General features: G+C 41.4%; 2 protein-coding genes across 8 annotated transcripts in view; one reads left to right on the forward strand and one right to left on the reverse strand.

Moving 5' to 3' along the window:
• The window catches only part of zdhhc14 (zDHHC palmitoyltransferase 14), a 242,312-nt gene extending 227,561 nt beyond the window's left edge, over nt 1-14,751 (reverse strand). For all 7 annotated transcript variants that reach the window (XM_080200322.1, XM_080200321.1, XM_080200320.1 and 4 more), the window contains exon 1: nt 13,726-14,751. In XM_080200322.1, coding sequence (XP_080056448.1) covers nt 13,726-13,952 — 227 coding nt within the window. In that variant the 5' untranslated portion in view covers nt 13,953-14,751. The remainder of the gene's footprint in view (nt 1-13,725) is intronic.
• A 463-nt stretch (nt 14,752-15,214) lies between these two features.
• tmem242 (transmembrane protein 242) overlaps nt 15,215-15,788 on the forward strand; it is a 38,235-nt gene continuing 37,661 nt past the window's right edge. The window contains exon 1 of the mRNA XM_080200328.1: nt 15,215-15,630. Within this exon, the coding sequence (XP_080056454.1) occupies nt 15,501-15,630 (130 nt within the window). The 5' untranslated portion in view covers nt 15,215-15,500. The remainder of the gene's footprint in view (nt 15,631-15,788) is intronic.

Raw genomic sequence — 15,788 nt, forward strand, 5'->3', positions numbered from 1 at the left:
AACATTTTGTATGTGTCTAGTGTAATAATCTATCTTAAAAGTGCAAAAGTAGAGAGGATGTTAGTAACTTGTTTAATTTTTGTACGTCACAGGTCAGTTTCGTGAATGTATCCTGTGGTGCTGAGTCCCACCCGCAGGTGTGCTTTTCAGGACGTACTCACTATTATCTCCCACCTATTGAAATTAATGTATCATCTTGGCTATCTTAATGCTGCCCTCCAGTAATGATACTGATAATCTGCTGGCTATCTGATGTTGAAGGGACGGTGCTCCAAAAGCTTGTGCTGCCAAATAAACCTGTTGGACTTTAACCTGGTGTTGTGAAGCTTCTTACTGTGCTTACCCCAGTCCAACGCTGGCATCACCACATCTTAAAAAAAGCAGCAGCTGAGTTCTAAACCTAGGCTTTGCAGATGTCAGTTAGTACTTAGAATGAGGGGGCATCGATTTAAAGTAAGTTAAAATAAAAAGAAGCAATGGAAATGCAAGTAGAAACTTTTTCATGTAGTGTGCAGTTCAGATTCAGGATGCAGTGCTTGATATACTATCAGGTAGAAGGTGGTTCAATGCAGACATTCGAGAAAGAATTGGATTAGAATATGGAAAAGACGAATGCAGAGGATTATGATGGGAAGGCATGGGAAAGGCAATAGGTAAATTGTTCATAGAGCAGGCACAGACAGTGGGCCAAATGGCTACCTCCTATGTTATAACACATCTGTGATTTTGTCATACTCTAACATTAGTTGCTTAACAGCTAATGTAATTTCACTGTGTGACTATGTTTTGGTTTAAGCTAGATCCCTGACGAATGTGCTTTCTATTTTGTCAATATTGCTTTAAATATGTTTTCAAGTATCACAACGTTTTTGATCAACAAGGTATGAATTTGATACATTTCAATACGGGCACTCTGGATTCTTTTACCATGCTATTGAGTACTGCAGTTTCCCTTATGGTCTTGGCCAAGGCAGGGAGAAAAGGGTAGTGGCTAAATTTGTCAACATGCTGGTATGTTATAATCCTCGACTGACCTAACCAAAATTTGGAATTTGAAACATAGAAGATAGCAGCAGGAGGAGGCCATTCAGACTTTCGAGCTGCTCTGCCATTCATCACAATCATGGTTGATTGTCCAACTCAATAACCTAATCCTGCTTTCTCCTCATATCTTTGATTCCGTTCACTCCAAGTGTATATCTGGCCGCCTCTTGAATACATTCAATGTTTTGGTATCTACTACTTCCTGTGGTAATTAATTCCACAGGCTCAACACTCTTTGGGTGAAGAAATGTCTCCTTATCTCAGTCCTAAATGATCTACCTTCTATCCTCAGACCGTATGCCTGGTTCTAGGTTGAAGTAGGTCAACTGAAGATTGATGGACAGTAAGGGGGAAGCTAAAACCTACAGGGAGAGGGGGTGGAGGCATTGCCATTAATGTACTAAAGTTTCTGAGTTGCTAACATTACTTTGAGTGAAAGAGTTTAGAAAAAAATGAGCGACAATCTTACTGAAATAAGATTTTGAGGGTTTTGACACTGAGAGAATGTTTCCCATTGTGGAAGAAACTAGAACTAGGGGCACAGTTCCAAAAAACGGAGTCGCAATTTTAAGATGGAGCTGAAAAGAAATTTTTGAGAGTTGAATTGTGGAACTCTGTGCCCCAGAGAGTAGTGAAGGTAGGGCCGTTGAACATTTTTTAAGACTCAGTTAGATCCTTGAGTGACAAGTGAACCAGTATTTAGGGGGTTCAACGGAACATGGAACTGAGGCCACAGTGAGATCAGCCATGATCTAATTGAACGGCAGTACAGGCTCAAGGAGCCAAATGGATTACGCCTGATCCTAAGTCGCATGTTCTTATCAAAATCATAAATGGATAATAATTTTCAATACTTGTCTATTGAAATAATTATAGGTTAGCTCAGTTAACTAGACGACTAGTACGTAATGCAGAGCGATGCCAACAGTGCTGTATCGGCTGAGGTTATTCACGAAATTAGCCTTCTCAACCTTGCTCCTTGCCTGAGGTCTGGTAACCCTTAGGTTAAATCACCACCCGTCAGCTCGTACTCACTCTCTCAAAAAAAGTGGGAGAGCAGCCCATGGTTCTCTGGGACTTTGACAACTTTTCATTACATGAAAATACAATTCATACAATCAAATTTATTATGCAAATGTATGTTATTTCCTCTTTTTTAGTTTTGTGCAATCGACAAATTAAATACAACTTAACGACAATAGCTTCCAGAAACAGCCGAACTACACTTTCCGATTCTGTTCCATTGGCACAGAGGGTATGTATGATCTATTGCGCATTTTCTTGGAAAATATTTCTGGAGTGGCTGGGCATGATACTATGATATTCCAACTTGCTATGCCTTGTGGAAAATGACTACATGACTGCCACATGTTTGAGACCATGTGACTTTCTCATCCAAGGTTTTGGTAAATCGCAGGAGGCTACATGATTCCCCGCCCAATAAAATGGGAGTGTGCACAATTCAAAGCAGAGCACGAGCTTTAAACCTGCAGTCATGGCTGCACAGGCAGATTGCAGGAATTGTGTTTTGCTGTTGCTGTGTCTTGTACATTGTTATATGCAAGTAATTTTCCATTTGTAAATAAATAGTTGTTTAAACAGTCATTCATGGACGAACCCAAAGTTTTTGTTACTACGTTGGCGACGAGGAGAAAAAAATTGGTACTCAATTTGCAAAGGACAAGGGATGAACTCCTTTCCATTCAGATTAAAATTTCAGTATGCTGCAGAAAAAATACCATCACGGCATCTATTGGTGAGCATGAACATTTGATGCATATGAGGAAGGATGAGTTCAACTGCTGAGCCTGGAGAACACGTCAGACAGGCTGACCATTTGTATGGGAGAGGCGCTTAAAATCAAAGGGACCATGATGACTTAGTAGCTTACGGGCAGAAGTCAGCTCAGCTCCAGGCTTATTGTCATATTGCGACAAGGACCAAGTTCAATGGGTATGACTGGTTCTAACATATTAAATTAAACAGGGTAGAAATATTCAGGCTGGGTGAGGGGACCTATATGAAGTCATTTGGAAATATTGCAAGGTTTTCCAAGAACTAAGAAAGGTAAAGAGGCTCCAAGCTAGGATATGCATGGAGCCTGGAGCCATACCAAGATAACACAGGGCAAGGCGAGTCCCTTATTCCATGTTGGACAAAGCGGAAGCTGGACTTAAATGCCTTGAAGACTTGGGCATCACAAGACCACTGCCGTTCGCTAAGTGGACCGCATCTCTTGTTCCCGTTGTTAAAAATGACAATAAACCCATTTACCATTTGGAGTATTGTTTGGTGGCACAATTTTCCAGCGCACAATGGAACATTTATTACTGGGGTCACCTAGAGTTGCAATTTAGATGATGCACTAATTACTGTTCCCACAGGGGAGGAGCACTTCGCCAACTTGGAGGAGAATGCACTTGAGAGAAGTGTATGTTTCAAGCCAGGAAAGTGACCTATTTGGGTTACAAAGTAGATAGGAAAGGATTGCACCCTTTGGAAGAAAATGTAAAGGCCATAAGGGAAGCCACCTGTCTCCAAAAATACTACAGAGCTAAATCCCTTGGATATAGTGATCTATTCTGAAGATTCTAACAATGTTAGCAAGTGTGAGGTTATCCACTTTGGCAGGAATAATGGTAGGAAGGACTACTACTTGCACGGCGAAAAGCTGCAGCATGCTACAGTGCAGAGGGACCTGGGGGTCCTTGTGCATGAGTCGCAAAAACCCAGCCTGCAGATGCAGCAGATGATCAGGAAGGCAAATGGGATGCTGGCCTTCATAGCGAGGGGGATTGAATATAAAAGCAGGGAGGTCTTGCTGCAACTGTACAGGGCACTGGTGAGGCCGCAGCTGGAGTGCTGTGTGCAGTTTTGGTCGCCGCACTTGCGCAAGGATATTTTGGCCTTGGAGGGAGTGCAGAGGACGTTCACTAGGCTGATACTGGAGTTGAGGGGGTTGAACTATGAAGAGATGCTAATTAGACTGGGCTTATACTCGTTGTTTAGAAGGATGAGGGGGGATCTTATAGAGACATATAAGATGATGAAAGGGATGGATAGGGTAGAGGTAGAGAGATTCTTCCTGCTCAGAAAGGACAGCAGGACTAGAGGGCACAGCCTCAAGATAAGGGGGGGCAGTTTAGAACGGAGTTGAGGAGGAACTTCTTCAATCAAAGGGTGGTGAATCTCTGGAATTCTCTGCCCGTTGAAGTGGTGGAGGCTACCTCGCTAAATATATTTAAGACATGGGTAGATAGGTTTTTGGTAGGCAAGGGGATTAAGGGTTATAGGGAGAAACGGGAAAGTGGAACTGATCCACTTCAGATCAGCCATGATCTTATTGAATGGTGGAGCAGGCTCAAAGGGCTTGATGGCCTACTCCTGCTCCTAATTCTTATGTTCGTATTAAGATTCACCCTGAATATGGCCACCTTGTTATTACCATTGGGTGTTTCTTCAGTCAGATAAGCAAAGTGGTTTTGAAGGGTGCCTCAAGATAAAGCCTTCAATCAGGTGAAGTAACAACTTCTGCCCGCTACTCTATTGTTCAATTTTGACCCAAAGAAAGAACCTGTCCATGCTTGCAACATATCTCCTTGTGGAATTGGAGCTGTACTTCTATAGATTGAATGATGGAACAAAGAGGCCAACCGCTTATGTATCAAGCACCCTCTCCAAGGCAGAGAATGGGGTATTCCCAGTTCAAAAAAGAACTGCCTTGTTCAGTATTAAAAATAATTCAATGTGTATATAGAAGTCATTTCATGACAGCGAAGGATCATAATCCTTTATCAGCATTGTGTAAGGAAGATAAGGCAATCGCTCCCATTGCTTCTGCTTGGTTACATCACTGGGCATTAATGCTCTTAGCATTTGAGTACATCTTGGAACATCATCCTGGGACCCAGATAGCTAACGCCTACACTTTAAGCTGTTTCCCACTGCCCGCAAGTTCAACACCCCCATCAGTACCAGCAGAAATTGTAATGACTTTGAATTTCTTGGAAAAATGCTGCTTAACCAGCAAAACACATCAGAACTGAATGCAAAGAACCCCATACTGTCAAAAATCAAGCAAATTAACTGGGGATTTCAATTGTCATGCTTCAGAGGGAAGAAAAGACAAACAAGCTGTGATGATGGTATAATCCATCTTCACAGCTTAGTTGACCAATAGTCGTTCCCAATCCTGGAAGATGATTATTATCAGAAGAATTGCATAGCGCCAACCAGAGCACATCAAAAATGAAAACTTTGGTGAGAAACAACGTATGGTGGTCCAGCATCAACACCAATATAATGGACACAAACAAATACTGTGACCAACATCAAGAACAATGGAACTTATCAACTGTTATCCCTCTCCACCCACGGGAATGGTCTGACTGGCCTTGGCTGGGAGCACACATCGACTTTGTAGGCCACTTCATGTGCTCAATATTCCTTTTATTGGTGGATGCGCACTCAAAATGGATGGATGCATAGCAAATGAATTCCATTTACCTCTTTACACAATGGTTGAAAAATTGAGTCAATGTTTTTGCATTCATGGAGTACCCAAAGTCCTGGTTTTAGATAACGGTGCTGCTTTTACAGGCATGGAGTTTCAAATATTTGTGGTTTTCAATGGCAATTAAGCACATCAAAAGAGTGCCACACCACTTGTTGTCTAACAGTTTTGCAGAATGGTCTATGCAAATTTTCAAATCTGAGAAGCAGCAGCAGCAATTGCTGGCATCCATAATTAACAAGATCGCATCATTTATGCTAGCATAATGAACCATAATAACAATAATGTATAATTCACTCCTAAATTTGGTCCTCTAAAATGCATCATCTTGCATTTGTCCAGATTAAACTCCATCTGCCATTTCTGTGCCCAAGTCTCCAATCTATCTATATCCTGTTGTATCCTGACAATCCCCGGCACTATCAGCAACTCTACCAATCTTCGTGTCATCAAACTCCCTACATTTTCCTCCAGATCATTTATATATACTACAAACAACAGTCCCAGCACTGATCCCTGTGGAACACCGCTACCTACAGATCTCTCTTCTGAAAAACACCCTTCCACTGCTACTCTGTCTTCTATAACCAAGCAATTCTGTAACCATTTGGCAAGGCTGCCCGGAATCCCATGTGATTTTAGTTTTTGTACCAGTCTGCAAGTGGGACCTTGTCAAATGCCTTCCTAAAGTCCATATAAACTACATCCCCAGCTCTTCCTTCATCAATTATCTTTGTCACCTCTTCAAAAAACTTAAGTTGGTGAGACATGACCTTCCCCACACAAAGCTATGCTGCCAGTCACCAACTTGTCCATTTTCTTCCAAATGTGCATATATCCTGTCCCTCAGTATGTTCTCAAAGTTTTGCCATCTCTGATGTCAGACTTACTGGCCTATGATTTCTTGGATTATCTCTGCTCTCTTTGTTAAAGAAGAGAACAACATTGGCTATTCTCCAGTCCTCTGGAACGTCACCTGTGGTCAAAGAGAATGTGAAGATATTCGTTAAGGTCCTAGCTATTTCTTCCCTTGCCTCCCAAAATAACGTGGGATAAATCTCATCTGGCCCTGGGGACTTGTCTACCTTTATGCAATTTAGGATACTCAACACTTCCTCCTCTCTAGAGTGTTCACATACCTAACCCTGACCTCAACGTCTCCTTGGTGAACACCGATACAAAGTATTAACTAAGGATCACATCCACTTCCTGTGGCTCCATACATAACTTTCCTTCATCAACTTTGAATGGGTCTACTCTTTCACATGCTTCTAATATATGCATAAAAAGCTTGGGATTCTCCTTGACCTAATTCGCTAAAGACATTTCATGGCCCCTCCTAATTCCACATTTAAGTTCCTTCCTACTTTCACTATATTCCTCCAGGGCTTTGTCAGTTTTTAGATGTCTAGACCTATCATATGCTTCCTTTTTCCTAAGCTTAAAATTTCCTTCGTCATCCATGCTTCCCGAATCCTGCCATTTCTATCCTTCAGGTTTTGCAGGGATTTGCCTGTCCTGCACTTCAGACAACTGGTGTTTAGAAGCTTCCCACATGCCAGATGTGGATTGCCACTCCCAACCCACATTCTCCTGTTCCTGTCTGTTATGCTTCAAGATATTATATGGTAGCATCCTTGTATCATCTTCATTTGCCCAGAGTATCACAGTGAAATTATTCTTTTTGTTGTTAGTCAATATTAAGGCAAATTTTCTCCTTTGGTAGCCATGGTTTGACTAAACAAAATGTCAAATGCTTGGGATGTCTGACTACATTGTTAATGTTGTTTTCTCAGCCTTATGATTTGGTACTCACAATGGTTGATTTGATCAGATATGTTCTGAGATTGAAATGCATCACATATGTCTTTACACAAAGAGATCAAACCATTTTAGAGATGCTTTAAAGATGGTCTGGGGGCCAAAGCCTTTCAGGATAAAAATGGTTTTCAGACAAATCCTTACAGTGCTGACCACACCTCCATTTGATCACTATTGGTGAATATATTCCAGAAATTGTTGTTCAAGTTGTGGGTGCTGAGCCATTCTTCCATGCCCACAAGCCATGGGACTTTAGCTTGTCCTCTTTAGTTTTGCCAAAGTCTTGTGTTTGCCTTGGTAACATTGAATTCCCAATGTTGCGACTTTGTTACTGTGGTTTTCAGTCACTTCTAGCATCTTACTTGCAAGGCTTCAATAATTTGTTCTTTTCTCTACCATGTTGGTTGTATTAACATTTTGTTTAAAATTTAAACTAAGAATTCTGTCTTATGCATGACACATTGTACATTTGATCAACTGATAAACATTGTGGCCTCATTCAGTTGTGTTATGCACATTGGGTGCATATGGGAGCCGGCTGCTTAAGCTATGGTGGAAATGGGCCCCCTAAGCTTAAATCAGTTTTGTTCACTACCTTTGTCAATTAAGAGTCATTTTAACCAAAGCACCTTGCATGATAACAAAGCAAGTTTGTCTCTGCATTTACAAAAATCAAAGTATGTCTAAACTTGAGGGTATATTAAGTTCAATAAGTTATGGCATTAGCAACACTGGGAGAGCTGCGCAGAAGTTGCTTGGATACAACTACTACCAGGTATTAGTGTTAAACCTGTGGAGAAAGACGACTTTAAAAAAATACAGCATTTTATTTCTTATTCTCTTTTTCATTGCCTTTCAATAATCCTCAAAATAGAGATGAACAAGCAGATTGGCATCCAAATCTGGATCTCCAGCACTTTCTTAAATCTTCATTCCTGCAAGGATGAAGGATAATTATGGCAAGTTTGGGGAACCTTGGATAATGAGAGATATTGTGAGCCTAGTCAAAGAGAAAAAGGAAGCATTTGTCAAACCTAGGAGGCTGGGAGTGCACAAAGCAAGTGTGGAATTCAAGGAAAGTAGAAAGAAACTTAAGCAAGGAGTAAGAAGAGCTAAAAGGGGTCATGAAAAAGCATTGGCCAGCAGGATTAAGGAAAATCCCAAGGCTTTTTACACATACATAAAGAGCAAGAGGGTAGCCAGGAAGAGGGTTGGCCCACTCAAGGAGAAAGGAGGGAATTTATGCTTGGAGCCAGAGGAAATGGGCAACGTATTAAATGAGTACTTTGCGTTAGTATTCACCAAAGGACTTGGTCGATGATGAGTCTGGGAAACGATGTGTAGATAGTTTGAGTCATGTTGAGGTCAAAAAGGAGGAAGTATTGGTGTTCTTGAGAAATATCAAGGTAAACAAGTCTCCAGAGCCTGATGGGGTATACCCCAGAATACTGAGAGAGGCAAGACAGGAAATTGCTGGGGCCCTGAGAGAATTCTTTGTATCCTCACTGGCTACAGGGGAGGTCCCAGAGGATTGGAGAATAGCCAATGTTGTTACTTTGTTTAAGGAGGGTAGCAAGAATAATCCTGGTAATTACAGGCCGGTGAGCCGGTGGTAGGGAAATTAATGGAGAGGATTATCCAGGACAGGATTTATTCCCACTTGGAAATAAGCGGACATCTTAGTGAGAGGCAACGTGGTTTTATGAAGGAGACGGTGTGTCTCACGAAATTGATTGAGTTTTTCGAGGAAAAAGATGATTGATAAGGGTAGAGCAGTCGATGTTGTCTACATGGACTTCTGTAAGGCCTTTGACAAGGTCCCTCACGGCAGACTGGTGCAGATGGCAGAGTCGCATGGGATAGAGGTGAACTGGCAAGGTGGATACAAAACTGGCTCGGTCAAAGAAGACAGAGGGTGTCAGTGAAAGGGTGCGTTTCTGAATGGAGGGCTATGACAAGTGGTGTTCCTCAGGGATCAGTGCTGTTTTTAACATATATAAATGATTTGGAGGAAAATGTAGCTAGATTGATTAGTAAGTTTGCGGATGACACAAAGGTTGGTGGACTTGCGGATAGCGATGAGGACCATCAGGGGATACAGATCATTTGGAGACTTGGGCAGAGAGATGGCAGATGGAGTTTAATCCGGACAAATGTGAGGTTATGCATTTTGGAACACTTAGTACAGGTAGGAAATATACAGTAAATGACAGAACCCTTAAGAGTATTGATAGGCAAAGGGATCAGGGTGTACAGATACACAGGTTACTGAAAATGGCAATGCAGGTGGAGAAGGTAGTCAAGAAGGCATACGGCATGCTTGCCTTCATCGGCTGGGGTATTGAGTTTAAAAATTGGCAAGTCACATTGCAGCTTTATAGAACCTTAGTTAGGCCGCACTCGGAATATAACGTTCAATTCTGGTCGCGATACTACCAGAAGAATGTGAAGACTTTGGAGAGGGTACAGAATTACCAGACATTGCCTGGTATAGCAGGCATTAGCTATGAGGAGAGGTTGGAGAAACTTGGTTTGTTCTCACTGGAGTGGAGGTTGAGGGGAGACCTGATAGAAGTCTACAAGATTATGAGGGGCATGGACAGAATGGATAGTCAGAAGCTTTTTCCCAGCGTGGAAGAGTCAGTTACTAGGGGGCATAGGTTTAAGGTGCGAGGGGCAAGTTTTAAAAACGATATACAAGGCAGATTTTTTACAGAGTGGTGGGTGCCTGGAACTTGTTGCCGGGGAGGTAGTGGAAGTGGATATGGTAGTGACTTTTAAAGGGCATCTTGATAAGTACATGAATGAAATGGGAATAGAGAGATATGGTCCACAGAAGCGTAATGGGTTTTAGTTAAGTCGGGCAGCGTGGTCGGTGCAGGCTTGGAGGGCCGTAGACCCTGTTCCTGTGCTGTAACCTTCTTTGTTCTTTGTCCATGAGAACTATTTTGAATTTTGTATCACTGGGTATTTATGGGAGCAAAAATAAGCATTGCTTTATGGTGGGGTTAGGTTTGCCTTTGATTAAGGGTCAAGATATTTTTAGTTGAAGATGCTGTTTTCATTAATGGGGAAGATTTAATTTGAAAGTGTGAGGGAAGGGGGAATATTAGAGGAGTTAGTTTATTTCATGAAACACCCTGCCATCCTTGGTTGCCCTCTACACCACCATTATCAAAAATTATGGTTGGTAAGGCAAAGTGCCAATTATTGCATGGATGGCACCATCTTTGAAATTTCACTTTAACCCCAGACTCCCAACAATTTAAATACGGGATAAAAGCAAAATATTGCACTGGAAATGTTGACTCTATTCGCTCTCCACAGATACTGCCAGATCCTGCTCAGGTTTTACAGCATTTTCTGTTTTTGAATTTAAATAGGAGGACTGATACATATTTTTGTGGCACTAAGGAAAACAAGGGACAGTTTCTAATGGGCCACTTTTTCTGCAGCAGTGTATAATGGGCAACTTGGTGGCACAGTGGTTAGCACTCACTAGAGACCCAAGTTCAATTCCCAGCTTGGTCACTGTCTGTGCTGAGTCTGACTTTCTCCACATATCTGCGTGGGTTTCCTCCCATAGTTCAAAAATGTGCAGTTTAGATTGTTTGGCCATGCTAAATTGCCCTTTAGTGTCCCGGGATGCATAGGTTAGAGGGATTACCGAGTTAAATATGTGGGGTTACAGGGATAGGGCTTGGGTGGGATTGTGTCGGTGCAGACTCATTGGGCCGAGTGGCCTCCTTCCGCACTGTAGGGATTCTATATCTATATCTGCTCTTGGTTGGACTTCCCATTGCACATTAGGAAATCCCTATATGAATTTTCTTGATAATCAAGGAGTGTTAACTTAATCTAAAATCAGCTAGTCACAGAATTCATGTATCAAATGTCATCTGCTCTTAGCTGCATTTCCCCTGCACATCAGGAAATCTCTATATGGATTTTTTTGGATAATTAAGGAGTGTTAACTTAAATTCCATGACTGGATGATTTTAAATTAGAATTTTCACCATTTGCAATATCATGCTTATATACCGAACTACATTTTGACTATATTCTGGTTAGAAGTGATTGAAAGTTGACATGATGGGATGTTGCAGTGCAGTCCTTCATTAACCAAGTGTTTTATTCACCTCAAATGTTCAAAAGGAATCAACCTGTAAAAAGGTAAACATCAGATGAAATTCAAGCAGAGCACAAAAACAGACTGGTTGCTCTGCGTGAGAACTGAAAGATCAACACTTTAGTTGAATCGCAAGGGTCATACAGAGGCAGGGAAAACATTAGTGCCTTGAATCCTAAACAAGGCTTCAGAGTGTCAAGGCCACCATGTTTTCTATGCTTCCGCCAGGTTCTAGCCTTGAAATGTCACGTGATGATAAGGATCTAAATAGACAAAAACAAGAATCATGAAACACTGTTTGAACAGGCAATGGGTACTTAACATCTCTTGCAGCTCCAACCATAGTAATGTAACGATTAGGTTAAATCAGTCACCATAGGCTTTGCTATGTAGCAAGAATGCTCAAAGCATTCAAGAAATAGGGGTATTATGATTACAGACAAACACAATGATTCCTGAGGCACAGCCACTGGTAGTAGTCATGTGGAGATCATGCTTCTACTCTGGGCTGTTATGTATTGATAAAAATGCTCATACATCATGCGGCCTGTCCTACTTATACTGAATAAAATATAACCACCATCACCAATAAGAGTATCACTTCAAGTCATTTCAGAACTTGAGTGAAGGAGTTAAAGGTGCAATTGATTCTGACATTCCCTAATTCCAACAACATGTTTAATGCTTTTTGCGTGGCACACTGCTGAAAGGAGTTGGAATGTCTTGTTGAAGTTGTAGACATTGGTAAGGCCACACTTAGAATATTGTGTGCAATTCTGGTCACCCTATTATAGAAAAGATATTATTAAACTAGAAAGAGTGCAGTAAAGATTTACTCGAATGCTACCAGGACCTGATGGAATGAGTTATAAAGAGAGGTTGGATAGACTGGGACTTTTTTTCTCTGGAGCGTAGGAGGCTGAGAGATGACCTTATAGAGGTCTATAAAATAACGAGGGGCATAGTTCAGATAGATAGTCATTATCGTTTCCCAAAGACAGGGAAGTCTAAAACTAGAGGGCATAGTTTTAAGGTGAGAAGGGAGAGATGTAAAAGTGTCCAGAGGGGCAACTTTTTCCACACAGAGGGTGGTGAGTGTCTGGAACAAGCTGCCAAAGGTAATAGTAGAGGCAGGTACAATCTTGTCTTTTAAAAAGCATTTAGATAGTTACATGGGTACGATAGGTCTAGAGGAATATGGGCCAAATGCGGGCAATTGGGATTAGCTTAGGGGTTTTTTTAAAAAAAGACAGCATGGATAAGTTGGGCCAAAGGACCTGTTTCCATGTAGCCAAATGAAACCCAGACATCCAAATCTGAGTGAATAAAGCAAGGAAGAGTATCACCTTGACCAATCAGGTTGTGAAATGAATAATGCAACAACTGAGAAAGAATTGTAACTAGAATGAAGGAATTAAATGTCAAATCAGGTACCGAGATAAATAAAGAGAATGTAAGAATGGATTAAGAGAGAAAAAAGGAAAAAATGAAAGCATTTCAGCTTTTGGCATTTTTAAAATTTCCAGCAATAACTAAAGCCTGAGGGGATGAGACACCACAACAGTAATAGTTAAATTACGAAACAAGGGAGGTTTACTGATCACATTATTGAAACAGTACTTAGATGGGGATGAACATACATAACATTCTATGGCCATCTTAATTCGCAAATACTGTGCAAATAGAGCAATTTTACACAACTCAATGCATTTCAATCACGAACCAGTCAGCTACATTTGGTTTGCTCTAAGCTAATGGCAGAACAGCACAATTGGGACACTTAATTTTGGATCCTGGAATTTAACCTTATTTCTGTTCCCTCGTCTGAAATATCAATACTAGTTGCACATAAATAACGGCCAACAACACTAATGTTACCATTGCTTTTATACACAATTATGGAATTTTCTACTCCAAGATAACATGCACTTTTTCAACTTCATCATAAAGTAAATGGAAAAACTTAAAAAATACTTTATTCATGTATATATCAGGCTAGAAGACAATTTATACTTTCGACACCCTACAGAATGCAACGTGCAACTGCAGTACTCAAAAATACTAAACAACCTGCTTGCGTGGTATTGTATTAGATTGAAGCATACTCTAAGGTAAACGAACAGACATATTTACGATTATTCCACATCTCGGAAAGAGTTCAAGCATTTTAAAAACAATAAGAAAACAAGTGAACTTGTTATGAATTAATATTACTCACTCGAATGCAAAAAAAAGTCCACTGGTGACCACAATTAAGACAAGTGTCAGATAGAAGACTCCAGTTTGCCTGGCCATCATGATCCTGCCATCGCAGTGAAATTTATTTCTTCCCGGGAAAACTTCCCATTTCTTCCGCGGAATTTTCTTCTTTTTGGGAGACTCCATGGGAGATGAGCTCTGCGTGGTAATCTGACTGTATTCGCACTGTTTCATTGGGGGCGGCATCAATGCGTGGATTGTTATCCCCAGGTCCCGAAAAAAAGACAATTATTTAAAATGAGCGGATCTCTGGAACGCGATAGTATCCCAACTCTGGATATGTACAGATTCCCTCGCTGTCTGTGTCGACTCGCATGTTAACATCCAGCACAATTATAGGTTTGCATTCATTTTCCTTGGGTCCCACCTTTTGCTGTTTCTTCCAAATTACATTTTGACGCCAAATGATTAAGACAAATAAAACAACCTTTTTTCCCTGATGTCCAAACGACAGATGAACAGAGTTGAATTTTCTGTCAATATCTGATGCGAGTCCTGCTTTAAATCTGATTTTTTTCATAAACGTTCTGTAGCAAAATATTTTTAAAACTCCCACATGAAATCGTTTGACTATTTTACCAATATGGTGATTTAATAGTCGACATATTCCGGTTCATTCTAGAGCCTTCTTTTTCGAATATAATTTTAAAAAATCTGACAAACAGGAGCTCTCCGGGGACTGAACCACTTTCCTCGATTTTTCTATATGTAACAGGGTTGTCTTAAAACAGCCGTTTTACAATTGGGTGTCCATGTGTACGCCGACTGCTGCTGCTGCTGCTGCTGAATCGCTTTTCGGTTTTGTTCACCCATGGGCGTTCTCTCCGCACGCCTTCAAACTTAATGTGGTTGCAGTAAAGATGTTAGCTGGTTTCAGAAGGAAAACAGACAACCCTCAAGCCGGGTTTGTTTCCAGATAGCCCCACCGCATTTCGGAAGCGGGTTTTCAGCACGAAAAATGGCTCCTCGATATGGGGGTGGGGGGGGGGGGGGGTGAGGGGGAGGAGGGGGTGCGGAGAGGCTGGATCGTTGCTGCCTCCTGGACGCGGACACCCACTGTAAACAATCCCCTGTTTTCACTAAAGCGATCCAGCCCCGCGTAGTGTTTTCTGTTTAAAAATGACACAAACAACAAAAAAAATGAGCCTAGCCTCTTCAACGGAAGCTCACGGCTGCCTGCAGGCTGACCAATAGGGAGCGTGTACAAGACGGAAACCTGCTCGAAGGAAACAGTGGATATTAAAAAGAGGAAAGGAAGTGGCCTCCACTGCCCCGCCACCTGATTTTCAAACTCCAGAACCAGAGATCCGGCATAACACAGCAGACCGGTCACCTTTCCACAGCACACCACTCTGTGGCATTCTGGGATTTGTAGTCCATAGAAGAGAGGTTATTGGCCAGAAAGGAAGTGAGAAAACTACTATTCCCATGATGCATGTCGTGTGATCTGGTTTTAGCGGCTCTTTAACATCAGTCCTTATGGCAGCTCCCCTCGGTGCCCGGTTATTACTGATTAGAGGTTAACTGTAGTGCGTTTTTGTTCATCCACCCAAGTGATAGAAATATAAAGTGAGAACTGCCGCAATAATAAATACTGCGAGGAACAGGAGTCGTTTTGTTATCAAGCCGTCAAAAATGCGTACTCGGAGCTATCAGATTGCATTCGAGATTTGCATATTGAAGTGAATGGGCAAATAGTTATTTTGGTTTTGGTCAAATTGAGTATTTTTAGAGATGGCGTCTGATAAAAGTACGGTCATACAGGGAGAGATCAAATGTGATTGTGTTGGGAGAGATCCGGTTCTACAGGCCAACAGCGAGACACTGGGGTCCGCTGCAGAAACTAAAGTACAACTGATTAAAGGTAAATGTATTTTTTCACTATATTTAAGTATTTGTAGAATACTAAATTTCCCTTTTCGGAGGTTGTCTCTATTATAAATGTTGAGCGTTTTCACATTTATTGGTTCGGCCACCGCTTGAGGACTGTCTGCAGTTCTGGTTACCTCATTACAGAAAGGA

The sequence above is a fragment of the Carcharhinus amblyrhynchos genome, chromosome 12, assembly GCF_965287045.1.
Source record: "Carcharhinus amblyrhynchos chromosome 12, sCarAmb.v2.hapA, whole genome shotgun sequence".
In the NCBI taxonomy this organism is placed as follows: Eukaryota; Metazoa; Chordata; class Chondrichthyes; order Carcharhiniformes; family Carcharhinidae; genus Carcharhinus; species Carcharhinus amblyrhynchos.